This window comes from Patella vulgata, chromosome 8 (genome assembly GCF_932274485.2).
Source record: "Patella vulgata chromosome 8, xgPatVulg1.2, whole genome shotgun sequence".
NCBI lineage: Eukaryota > Metazoa > Mollusca > Gastropoda > Patellidae > Patella > Patella vulgata.
Window position 1 is genome coordinate 39,891,883 of NC_065886.2, and position 13,877 is coordinate 39,905,759.

Below are 13,877 nucleotides of genomic sequence, written 5' to 3' on the forward strand. Positions count from 1 at the left end.
AGTGTAGACTGTAATAACCAGACGCTAGAGATTGTCATTCGGTTTAGACTTCTGAACATAAGTGCTTTGAAATTAGAATAAAAACGGAAACAATTGAATGTAAATCAGTTTATATACATTCATATTACATTATTATATACGTTGCGACCCATTTGTGTCAATTTGTAGGTCCCAAATATTAGCGATTTAGCTCCTTAAAGCAGAAAATGATCAAAATCCAACTCAGTCAAGGCATTTACCTAATAAACACCTACACCAAGTTTGAACATTCTATCTCTATTGTGTAACAGACAGACAGACAACAGGAGGAATCGATAAGGTCAGAAAATGTTTACATATTCTCCCTAATAAGGCCCTGGCCCAAATAACTTTATTTGAAACAATCAGAATAAGCTCGCCTATAGCCACTACGAAAGCTATCCAGCAGTTGAAAATTCAAAAATGTTGGACAATGACCTTCGTTTAAACCAATCTGGAAAAATATACCTATGAAATTTGGTTGAAAATCTTTCGGAATGCTTGAGAAAGTTAGTGTTCCTCCCTGTTTGAAGACATCTGAATGAGAATCACCATAGCAACCAGATGATGGACGACAGGTGGTTTAACATAAGCAGTTGACTGGATGAGTCAAAAACACAAGTTTGTGTGCAACAACAATAGAAAACATGATGCAGACAAATCAAATGAAACTGTGGATTTCAATTATCTGGGGGGGGGGGGAGGGGGGGGGGGGAAAGTCAATTATCTGGGGGGGGGGGGGGAAGTCAATTATCTGGGGTTTTTTGTAGTCCTGAATTGTATCATCAGGGTTCTTCGAATAAATACAGTCACCGGAAATAGCGTTTCACTGGATAATAAACGGCGTATGACTTCCCACATGCTACTGTTCAGCTACAACAACACGTGTCATCAGCATCAGGTGTTCTTGTATAACAATTACTGTGTCAAATTTGTATCCATGGAAACACAAAAATCAATAAATTATAAATTTAGCAAAAGGCACAAGTACTATAACAGTCTCTCCTAAAAGTAAGTAGATGCTGGAGACCGCACAACGCGCAAAACAAAACCTACAAGACAAACCTGCGGACAAAACAAACTACATAGCCATTGCAAGAAACAACAAATATCAAATACAATCAAGGTTCATAAAGATATGTTTAACGGTTTATAAGATATGATCCGGAAATAAAACTTTGATGAAAGGCCCATTTCAATATCCCCAAATAGATTTATACTATAGCAGGATAAAAAGTTTACTTACTATTTCTTCATCATCGGGAAAATCAAAAGCATCTTGGAATCCACGTTCTCTTGGTGCATCAGATGTGGCTGAATTAGTCGACGCATAAATTGGTGTTTTGGCTTGTGGTGAGATAGAGTTAGATACTTTGGGCCGTTTCTGAGCAACTGGTGTTTTTTTACTGTCGGACGTTGGAGAATATGGTCGTTTAGTGATGGATTTTCTGAAATTGTCTCGATTCTAGACAAAAATAAAAGCGTTATCTAGATGTGTGCAGAAAGTAGGTTTAACTTATTACCATTTTGCACCAAATGGCCTAATGAAGACAGGATTTACGGTGAAGGAAATCAAAACATGTGCCCAGGCAGCAGTGCAATGACCTACTGTCGTATTTGGATTTCCCACTGTCAATATTTACAAACATTAAAGATTTACAATGGGTTGTACATTGGTTTGAACATTGAAGAAACTATTTTAATATGCTACTAAATAATGAATAGTATGTGTGCAATGGCCGGCGTTCCCCTTTAAAAATACTTACTCTTGGTTTTGTTTGTTTTGTAGTAGATTCTGCTGGCTGAAAAAGATGTTATTAATTAGTACATGGAATAAACAATGTCATGATGATAGTGATACACAGGACAATCAATCCATGATACAGTTTACCACTGATAAATGTTTCGACCAAAAATAGTACAACTAAGAAAATTGAGAGTAATTATTGACACAAATTTTAAGCCAGTACATAAATTAAATATAGAAAATATTGAGGAGCACATAATTTTCTTAATTTTTATTAATCATAAATATCATTCAGAATACAATATAGACCATTTTTTCTGAAGCTGACAACTACTTCTTTTGATCTAATATCCCGAGGCACAAAATTTTGATACTTTCTTAATGTTAAGCAGAGATGCCAATGTAGTACCAAAGAATATAGATTTAGCTTCTTTAAGTTTTAAGGACCTACTCATCATATAATGAGTAATAATGACACAATTTTCTATAACTGCATCATTTGTTTGATAAAGACTAAAGAATAATAGTTGAAACATTGATCAATAATAAACAGTAATTGTATTCCATAGAATTGTGTCATGTAAACATGTGTATCCAGCTCAATTATTAAATTCTAATGAAATTCTTCATCAGATATTTCAGACAATCATTGTCTTGTTTATCAGAATTTACTTATTTTAAAACATGCCAGAGATAACAAAGGATCGATTCATGAATGATAGTAGGAATATTGTCAAAATCATTATCATTACGGTTTTATTCCTGAGACAAGTTCAGGACTAGAAAAAACATTCCTGAAACTTGGATGTTAAAATAGATGAGACCACCATTCTGATAGAGTCCAATAGGACCAAAACATTGTGCAAACTAGTACTATTAAACAAATACACAGAATCTTTTTATGAATTCTGGGGAAATCTTCAGCTTTAAATTACTTGACTGGTAAAACAAGCAGGATCGCCACATAAATATATTAGTCAGGTATTTCCAGTAACCAGCTATTTCCATACAGCCAGGATAGCATTATTATATAAATATAAATTATAATGCAAGAAATTCAATGAGAAAAATGATCACTTGACACAATAACCATGCTTTGACTTAAAATACAGCAAGGATATCATGATTAGACCATACAAAAAGAAATATACTGATTCTCAGATAATCCTTGTCCAAAATCTGATGCTGGAGGGAGGTTTTTATTTTTGTGATTTTATGTTGTCAAGGATCACTACAGGGCTACATGACTTCTCATACACATCACGTTTTAAGGCCCTAAATTTTTCTTACCATGTTCTTCACAGGAATGTATGATTATCAAGTATCATTTACACCGTCAGTAAAATTTATCAGGGTTGGTAATTGATAAATGAGATAAAAGCGGGCCATGATTTGATGCAGAATTATCTGAGAATCAACATATTTATTTTATATGGCCTTAATTAAATATATATAATATAAATTATAATGAGTAAATTAAACGACAAATATTTCGCTCCACACAGAAGAATATAGGGTATGTTTATTCTATATGTCATTGAATCAGGGAATGGTGTAAAAAAACATACTTATATTGGAGGTACTCGATTGTCATCCTAGAATGATACGAACTGACACAATTTTGTATTTGATCGACTGGTTCAGAAAACAGATGTAGTGTGAGCAGAACTGCTATGTAATCAATTGTATCAGCTATGGTGATTGGTCGAGGAAGCAAAATATTCAGTTGGTGGATGCTTTGTTGCACAAAATCATCATATTTTTTAAATTGCCAGAGGGATGTAAAGAATGCAATTCCAGAACATTCAATCGAGTATCCCCAATATGCTAATGCTGTATCGGATCCAAAAGGGCAGGGGAATGATGATAATAACAGTACTTTTCTTGTCTTGTGCCACCTCTTAATAAGCGTGGTCACTTTTACCAAATATCACAACTCTTAAAATTCTGTATAGAATTGTTGCGTGTAAAATGCATTTTCATCTCTCACCTTCTTTTCAACTTTATTCAATGATTTTTCACGTTTTTGTCTAACAGGTGGAGATTTCATTTCTTTGCTACTTTCACTTTTCCTTCCCACAATTCCCTTCTTAGTGAGGTTGGACTACAATAATAAAAGCCTAGCATCTACAGAAGTGCATACATAAGGATAACGATATAGGCATTGCAGGATAAAGACATGCACACACCCAAGTAAGTGAGAATATTAAATCAAATTTGAACTATTATTAGAGTATTTCTTAAGTATTAACCTCTTCATGTGGGGTTATAAATTCGCTGTTGATCATTATAGTCTCCTGTTTACTGTGCCTATGTAAGGTCTAGAATAGCAACAAACACACTAACGATGAGCCACAATGACTCATGTAGCATACTGTCATTACATGGGCCCAGTAACAGGTTCCGTTTTAGTAAAAGAATAGTCTATAATCGAAATGGGCACAGTAGCCAGTGACCATATGATGACTAGTATTTTTGTGGTAATTTACAAATATGTTCCCTGCAGGTTAATTAGGTCATCTATAATTCTTATGTCCTAGAAAAAACAAATTATAGACTGAAAGTGGTTTTTTCATTAATGTTACAATAGATAAAATAAGAATGAAATCCTTAAAAATCATACACAAGGCAAGCTGACAACTAGTTTATTCAGTGTAGCAAAGAGGCACATGTATATACTAGTAATGGTGGTATTTTCAGATTTGGTTTTCTATGCATAGGTGAGATCTAATTAGCAAACTAAAGCTCAGCAACAAGTATATTTTTCTTGGTAGTTTGAGTATTTCCAACCAATAGTTATGTACTTTGACTTGCATCCATCTTTAATATATCTTTAATTTGTATACTAATAATAGATTAGTTGAAAGATGAAATACAGGATTTCAATGCAATATAAAATTATGTCAATGAAAAAAAAAGTCAAATTTTGAATTCCTACTAGAGTACAAGTTTAATTGTTTAAAATCACATGGAGTAATGAAATATGATAAAATAATATGGGGTAAAACGGCATCATGTCTTGTAAACTGTTTTTAATTATCTGCATATTGACAAAATACATAATTTGAAAAAAAAATGTGGTTGTCAGTTTCAAGCAAGTTTTATCAAGTTGTGGTCACTGAAGGACAGAGTCCGGTCACTGAACAACAGAGTTTGGTCACTGAGCAACAAAGTCTGGTCACTGATCAAAAATGAACTGTTCACAAGCAAAAAAGAGAAGGGAAGAAAATAACAATGCTGCTTCCAGTTTTATGTAAATTGACAAATACTCATAAATAGAAAATACTGCAAAAATAAATAAAGTTAAAGGTTATGATCTAAAAGCAGTGAGATAAAAGCAGGGGGGAAAAAGCACATCAATACCATAACAGTGCACAATAAAATATAGTCCATATCAGCACTAAGCAGACCTTTTTTGGTTGTAGAATTTTCAAATAAATCACAGAAATGACATGGTAACTATTCTCAATTTGATCCCCTCTCCCCCCCCAAAAAATCAATTAAGCTTTCTTTGTGTGCCCCAAAAAATCAAATCTCACTCTATTTAATGTATTGAGCCATGGCTCGAAATGTTCGCCTGTCTACTTGTCGCCGACAGGCGATTTTTTCGCCTGACAGGTTGCAAATAAAACTGCCTGTCGCTTGCGACAGGTGGACTAAATTTTACTTGATGTTCAGTAAATTGACCACAATACTCACGTCCACGTCACGTACATTTAATTATTTGTTTCTAAATGCAAGAATTAAGCACGTAAATACCGCGGAAAGCCGCCATTTGCACTGTTTACATTTCACTCTGTCGTAGGCTACAGTTACTCACACAGTTTGGAAGTAGACAATTTTATATCAATGAATTTCACACCATCTACACTTGTTTTCATCTGCTTGACACTAGTTTATAGCATTATGGAGTATTATATCTAAATAAATTAAAACGCACCCCCAAGTCACCTGAAATAATTCTACCGTAACGACACCACAGTAAATATAGTAGTAGTGGCTGGAATGGAAATGCACACGGCTCGTTGCTTGGTGTATTTAATCATTTAAAAAGTTTTAAAAAATCTCCATAAATAAAGGCTATGAATAATTTATAAGACAATTTGACAAAATCAAAAAATCAGGTCGGAAAAATATTTCATATATAAATATAATTTGTAGCGTAAATATAGTCCGGATTTTTGAGAAGGGAATTCCATGTGGCTTTATCTGTCCTTCGCACGCGGTAGATGTAAATACGGTGCCATGCACAGGTGTGATTTGTGTTTTGATATTCAATTTATTACGGATATTTTAAAATCTGAATTCTACAAGTCAACGGTGAAGTATTCGATTTAGTACGGAAGTGTGGTACCATGATACTTTGCGGCATTCATGTGGATACGAATCTTCGAGTCGCTGAGCCAAAGCAGATTCGCCGACTTTCAAGAACTTTTAGGCAATCCGATGTCGAAGAAATAAAAAGGTTTCATATTACGATATTTATATAAGAGCAATGTACGTCAAAGACCTAACCACGTGCGTGTGTACCTACATGTATGGATATGTGTGATGTGATTAGTCTTTGAGTCTGATAATTGAGAGTGACAGGTTATTTACTGAAGCGACAGGTATGAAGAAAAGCTACCTGTCGCTTGCGACAGATAGCTTTTTTTAAACATTTCAAGGCTTAATTGAGCCCAATATTAGGTTTAATGTGAGACACAGTGACTCAGTGAGTATGAAGCTGGCTTACAAAAGGATAAGATAATCGATAATATTAGTGGGATTCCTGGTTTTTGTTTGAAATTCACCATTAATGTTCAAAAACTATTCCGTGGAATAGATAGTAAAGCAAAACGAAAATTCTACCACCAAAGCGGTTTAACAGATGCAGTGAAGCAATCACATATCCCATACTATAACGAATCACCACAGCTATATATACATGTACTGTTAGAAAACCACTATATATCTATATATATATATACAATTTATGATAATACACCAATACTACCGGTTACTTACTTTAGCCTTTGACTGTAATAAACAACAACACAAAAATAAACAATTTATAACAAAATATCACAGTATCGGTGAAACATATTGCTGCAATAGCCAAGTTTGACTTAAACCTCTGAGCAATATAGAAATCCCTTGCTAGTTGAAACACAGTTGAAAAGTGGTTCAGTTCCATTCACACTCATTCAGTATTTACAAAGATATGATGAACTGAAATTCCATCGATGTTTGCTGCTCCGGGTGTTAACAAGCCAACCACCATTGTTATGTTTTGCGAAATCTAATTCATGGGCCTGTTGTTAATCCGACTGAATCGAGTGCTCATATTTTGACTTTATTTTCTTAATACAATCTTTAATAATCAATCTATATGCAAATATTAGCGTGGATTAAGCTGCAAGAAATTTGATATTTTCCAAAAAATGCAAATCACGCAAAGTTACTATAGATAACATATAAATTTGTTACAGTCATTAAAAGTATAAAATAAATAAAATAGCAAATTTAGTACAACTGGTTATAAAATCAAAATTTAAAAATTGAGATTTATTTTTTACCTTTTTGCCAGAGAGAGGTTCACGAGAATAATCTTTCTGAGGAGTGGATTTTTTCTTTGTTGGAAAAATCTGGGCGAGTTCTTCATCAATACTTGGTAGTTCTCGCTCTTGTTCCTTGAAATATACCGTTCACAAGACGAAAAAATCAGTACTGGATGACAACCTTATAAGACCAAACAAATCTGCATCAAACACCACTATACATCTTTTATATGCCCATATAATTTTATGTGAACATCCAGTATTCGCTGTTTGTCTTCCATCTGCAATTTCTTGTGGGCATTCTACAGTGATTGCCATTTATGTCATGGGAGCCACTGTGGCTCTCTAACCAGGAGGTTCGGGGTACGATCCTGTGCAAGGATAGCGTCTAGTTGTTCGGATGGGATTAAAACAACGAGGTCCCGTGCTCATAAAAGAACCCTGTTGGAATTTGAAATATGAGTAGGCTGCAGTGCCAAACCTGGAAATAAGGCACCTGTCACAGACAACGTCAGGCACAGATTGAGGCTTTGTCAGGCACAAAACCTCTGGTGCCTGTCATTTTGTCTGGCACTGATTTGTATTTTTTATTGACATTATTACTACATGTCCGTACTTTTTCATTAGTGCTTTATACACTGTATCACCTGCGCCCATCTTCTTAAGCTCAGTTGAGTCGGCCTACAAAAGTAGGACATTAAACCTGATTTCATTTCATTGTGTCAGAAGGAAACACAGTATCAAAATTGAAAATTGTTATCTGCAGAGCTATCTCCATGATCATGATCATGTATTGTGAATATAATACTGGGAAGAGTGCATAACAGATTTTTTTAAAAAACGGCTCAATAGATTTGTTGAAAATGACTTTAAAACAAGCCAAGACAACTTTGCACAATATGGAATGGGTTTTAATGTCAAGTCATTACAGTACTTGGTAATTAGTTATGGTTATATGCTTTCCATGGTTACATACATGTCACATGTGCATATTGTGCAGTGCCGAGTGAAGGGGTATATTTATTGGCTTTCGCCTCAAAATGGAACAGAGTTTAACAACACACCAACACAATATCTTTGTTGATTTCTATGTTCATGTATGCAAAATTAGTAAGATCAGTCCTTGAAGTGATTGTTCGCAAGTTAAAATTCACAGGTTTATATAGTTATTTTAACAGAATTCTTGGCTGACAAAGTATGAAAAAAACTAAAGTAACAAGCAAGTTACTTTGAAATATTTTTTGAAAGTTTGATAAAGCATTCTACTCTAGTCTGCTGAAGTTGGAGGTAAGCATGTATTATAACACGATCATATAATAATCACGGGTTTGTCTCTGTTAATACAACAATACTGATTTCATTACAAAGCCCAAACAACATCAAAAATAGAGGCTACTTTAAAAGCTTCAGGATTTTTATAACTTGCTGTCTGTGTGTATATGGGTGGTAACCTAATCACTTCAAAGGCTTATTTTGACACAAAATTAAAGCAGAGTGTTGTTTCTGTGAGGCTACCCATGGAATGTGTCATTTTTCAAGGCGGCATATTTTCTAGGTCTTCTCTTTTTGCAATTGTTAATCTATAGACTTATTTTTTTTAATGTGTCATTTATTCAAAATGACTTAAATCTTAATAATTACCTCTGCTGGCCTCAGTTTCAATTCATCATCAGCAGCTTCCACAGCCTCTTTAAAACCTTTAGGAACTCGAGATGAAGGTGTGGCTTTCTCTTTGTTTGAAGCATAATGCAATAAACTCTCTTCTGGCATCCAAGCACTAAAAAATAATATAAAGTATAACAAATTGTTTCTTTGTAAAACAATATATACACCGCTTATTTTTCAAAACTAGGGAAGACACAGAATTTCATGGGCTTTGTCCAATTAAAAGTAAGGTTACCCAACAGATGTAGCACACAGCCCAAATAATCTATCATTTGTGCGTGTGTAAAATAAATGTACCCTTTGCTGTATCTATTTGGTTAGATAATTTTTTCTCAAGGTTGATACCTTTGAATTTTACTTACAACTTTCTAATTATGTATTTCCTTCTGTTAAGTTTTAAGTTGTGTGTCCTATAACCTGGCAAATGGTGAAATGACTATAATAATTGAGACACAAACTAATTTATCCAATACTTAAGTGGAATTAGATGTTCCAAGAAGAGTAAGCATGTCATGAAGGATAATATAAAACAATAGTGACAAAACAAATCAAGCAGTGTTTCCCGTGTTTAAGTTTGTTTCCTGGACCCCAAGATTAGTCTCTGGGTATCCAAAGGGTTCCCAGATTATCAGAGGATAGGTAAATCCCTGGATACAGACATTTGTTTGGAGTTATTGGAACCTGGGGGGCAAATTTGTCTGGCTGTAGAAGTTGCCACAAACCTAGGATTACTTGTCCGCAATATACTTACAGAGAACAAGATAAGAACATCACACCACTTTACCAGGCCCCAAGTTCACAAAACATTCTCAGACTAAGTTAAGAATTTACTCAACTTTTAACCACTGTTTTAAGAGAAATATCTTTGATCCAGAAACACAAAACTTTACACATAGTTTCTTATTGATGTATTTGATACATTAGAATAACAAAAGTTTTATAAAGGGATATATTTTAGTCAATATAAGACAAACAGTTTTGAGTAAAATCTTAACTTATGTCTGAGAATGTTTTGTGAACTCTAGTAGGGTGACCCACCATAAATAAATATCTCCATATATCTCCTTATATCTCGACAATTACGCCACAATATTTATATATATGCCAAGCCTCAAATCAGTTTCACACAATTATAGTCACTAAATAAACGATCATGTTGTACTTAATAAGCTATGACCATTAATCATCTATAAATAATAGACTGAAAACTGGTTCCAAGTGTCGTCCATTACATCCAGACACTTTTGAGTAAAAGATAGGTTACGTGCCCTTGTTTTGAAATTAGTCTCGCTTAACCAGTCTATCGACCATTCTACGTCTGATTGACAGGTCGGGATAATCAAGACTACTTTTTTACGAAACATAACAGAAAGCTAGAACAAGAAATTGAATTTAGAAATAAGCACGTTAGGTAGCTCAACAATCGTTTTAAGAACCTTGTAAAAGTAAAATGAAACTACTGCAAGTATCATGTTCCTGTCTAATCCGAGTGATTCAGAGATATTATTTGTACTAAACCAAAAGATGCCGCTCTTAACGGTACAGTTAATGATAAAGCGATTTAAAAAATGAAACGAACGTAATTTCTAAATCTGCTGTAATAACCAAGAAGCTTAATTTCACTGCTATTCAAAATCGTCAACAATAAATTTTTTACGGCTGTAATAGTTGATAGATTTGTAGAGAATTGCACGTGCCATGGCTATTTATAGTATCATATTGTCAGAAAGTTGGTTTCGGCACGGCGAATGTGTACGCTTCAGTGGTAGTCTCGAACTATCAGCGGTGGACTTTATTTCTGTAGAGCACATGGGCCACCCTAACTCTAGGCCCTATTAATGTATCATTATGTTAAACCGCAAAGGATGTGCACAGCTGTGGCACATGCAAAATGGTCCTAATGCAGAAAGCTGTTCCCATTATCTCAGGGGAATTGAGGTGGTCTAAGGAAAAGCAAGTTCGGACTGTTTCTGTCTTTTCATGGATGTACTGGTGTTAATGTTTTTCTCTAATTTTCTTTAAGGTCCTGAGTTAGTCAATATTTATATGTACCAAGTGTTAAAGAGTTAAGAAAGTAAATGAAGCACTTACTAATTCTCTGATCCAAAGAAATAAACAAACTGATGTGGCTTCTTATTGGAGGGTCTCTTGATGTCAGATTTGGGTTCTATCACCTAAAATAAAGATATTTTCATCAAAGACTACAGTACTCAAAAACAATCAAAAGCAACTTTTCGCTTTAAAAACAAAATTAAACCACCACTTTGTATTCTGTCATACCAGTAACAATTTAAAGGTAGTACGACATTTCAGTCCTGCGTCATTTCAGACTCCACAGATGACCTTTCGGACTCAGTTTGACGATGATTCAGACTCAAGTTTGATGACAATCTGGACTCGATCTGGCGATGCTTCGTACTAGGTTTCTGACTCAGATGAATAATTAAAAGACTGTTGAAAATTTGTGTGATATATTAATAACAGTTGTTGTTTTTTTTTCGTTTATGTGAGGCTGATAGTTGTCTTTTGTATTATTTAATTGATCGGCGATTGTATAGACCGCTCATAAAAAGATTAACACTGCTTGTTCTATCTTGTTTTGTTTCATCGGCGAGTATTGAACTTGAAAAATAAAATATTGTTGAAAATTTGTGTATATTTAGTAATACTTCATTGTTTTTCTTTTATCAAACAGTAAACAAGCTTGATTGACTGATAACAGCTATTGTTTTTTATAATTGTGAAAGCCTAAATGTCTTTTACGTGAAACAGAATATTTGCAATCAACACATGGTCGCCAATAACGATGATTGACTCATGTTTTTCCTCATCCACCAAACAACCATATGGTTTCTTTGCACATACTACAATAACATCAGGATTATCGATCAATCAGCTTTATCCCGCTTTGATCGCTGCCATTTCTAATATTTTCCGAAAAGACCTTTCTTTGTATCAGTTGGTACTGCTATCTATGGCGAGCTTTTCGAGGAATGCATGTCAACGCGCAGCTTACAGATTATTGTCAAAAACTTCTAGGGACTTGTAAAAACAGTGCATGTCATGTAAATATTTACTTTTGTTTTCGTGTAGGTCATTTTGAAATAAATTCAACAGCATATTATTCTTTTTTTAAAAAATATATTACTTTTATGGGAAACGATGATAAAGAACCATAAGAAATAAAACATTCTTTTCATAAACATTCAACATGGACATTTTGCCTTTCCTTAAGACGTCTATACGACTCCACATGCTGTACATGTACTTGAGCGGTAAATTTTACCTACATGTTAGTTTTAGAAAATCTTTTTTGGCATATTATAAATTGATTGTTCAATCTATCCTTTCAACTTATTCCCGAGTCTGAAACGTCACCTACACGAGTCTGAAGTGAAATGTCACCTGTCAGAGTCTGAAACAAACATCAATATATCTTTTTGAGTCCGAAATGTCTAAGTCTGAAATGACGTGGGACCAAAATGACATGTAATCATTTCAAAGCCTAAAGTCAATAAATATTGTTCCACATCATATTCTAATTAACAAATTTTGATGGAACAGGTTGTGTCTTGTTGGTCTAGGCCAACATGTTTATCTGTAACAAAATAAACCTCTTTGATTTACATGTAGTTAAATATAAAGTTTTTAATTGGGTTGATCTGATGTCAATAAGTGATGGGTTAAGTCAATAAGTGATTGGTTAAGTTTAATATGATTAAAATTTTGTCAGCTTGTTCGATAATTTTATGTTTCATGTTTGCATCTATTCTTAAGATTCCTTGGCTTGGATACTGCAATCATTTGTATTTTTATGAATATATTCATGTCAAAGTACACTAAAATCAAGTTACTGTAGGCATTTTTGTTCATGGCTAATTTCTAGAACATCAAATTTGAAATTAAACTTTTTTACAGATGAGATATAACTAATTATAAAATAAAGTGAACAAGAATAACTATAAAAATTCCCAGTAGAAATAACAGAATGCACAGAATACTTTATTGATCTGTTGGCTGTAATAAAAACATTCATACCAAAAATCCTGTTTTCACTATCAACAATCGTTGCCTATTTTAAAAACTATTAGAATCTATATAATAATAATTCGAGATAGATCAACAACCACAAGGGGGGATAACTGTGCTACATACTCAAAATCTTGACAAAATAAACGGTTAATTTTCAATCTTATCTGCCTTCATTAACAATAATTCCGTTGATAAATGCTATTTTAGGCGTTGCTTCCCCTTGATATAGGTAAATATTTAGATTTCATAACATAACAAGAGTGCAAACCGGTTTGAAAGATTTGGACACAATGCGGAGATTTGCACAAATTTGGGAAACCGTTACCGGCGACTTAAATACGTACCTTTCCAGGCCAGGCGGGGAACCCCTTCATCTTCGCCCTATAAAAAATAACAAAAAAATATATAAAATTTAACAGCAATTCCAAAAATAAGATGTATTATTATCAAAATATTTATTTTATTGCAAAACTTACCATACGAGATCGCCAACTTTGAACTTGACTGCCATTTTGTAGAGTAACAGAACTTTACATGGAATGCTGGGATAGCCTAAGCGTCGGCAGGTGCCCGAATTACACGGAAAAAGACGGAAACTAACGAGTGGGTCGTATCAATGGGAGGCCAATTTCCACAGAAATCTGCTTTCAAAGTCCGCTTTGTGGACTGTAATGTATAGTAATAAAAACGTTTTAATTTTTTTTTAAAAAGACGAAAGGAGTTAGGATTATTGATTTTCTATTATATTATTTCTTTAATATAATATGAAATAGAATATTTTATTTTGAAATAAAAATATGTATGGCTTATTGCTATATATCACCTCTCGCACAGTGCATGACGTATGCCCCACCATCGTTATTCAGGTTGGTGCA

General features: G+C 33.9%; 1 protein-coding gene across 3 annotated transcripts in view; it reads right to left on the bottom strand.

The window, feature by feature from the left end:
- The window catches only part of LOC126830027 (uncharacterized), a 52,250-nt gene extending 38,709 nt beyond the window's left edge, over positions 1-13,541 (bottom strand). Inside the window, exons 1-9 of one of the 3 annotated variants that reach the window (XM_050560242.2) lie at positions 13,479-13,541; positions 13,347-13,383; positions 11,062-11,144; positions 8,947-9,082; positions 7,324-7,437; positions 6,773-6,784; positions 3,756-3,869; positions 1,785-1,820; positions 1,265-1,483 (exon numbers count right to left, since the gene is read on the bottom strand). In XM_050560242.2, coding sequence (XP_050416199.1) covers positions 1,265-1,483; positions 1,785-1,820; positions 3,756-3,869; positions 6,773-6,784; positions 7,324-7,437; positions 8,947-9,082; positions 11,062-11,144; positions 13,347-13,383; positions 13,479-13,513 — 786 coding nt within the window. In that variant the 5' untranslated portion in view covers positions 13,514-13,541. The remainder of the gene's footprint in view (positions 1-1,264; positions 1,484-1,784; positions 1,821-3,755; positions 3,870-6,772; positions 6,785-7,323; positions 7,438-8,946; positions 9,083-11,061; positions 11,145-13,346; positions 13,384-13,478) is intronic. The other 2 variants (XM_050560243.2, XM_050560244.2) reach the window with 2 other exon arrangements.
- Between the last annotated feature and the right edge of the window lie 336 nt (positions 13,542-13,877).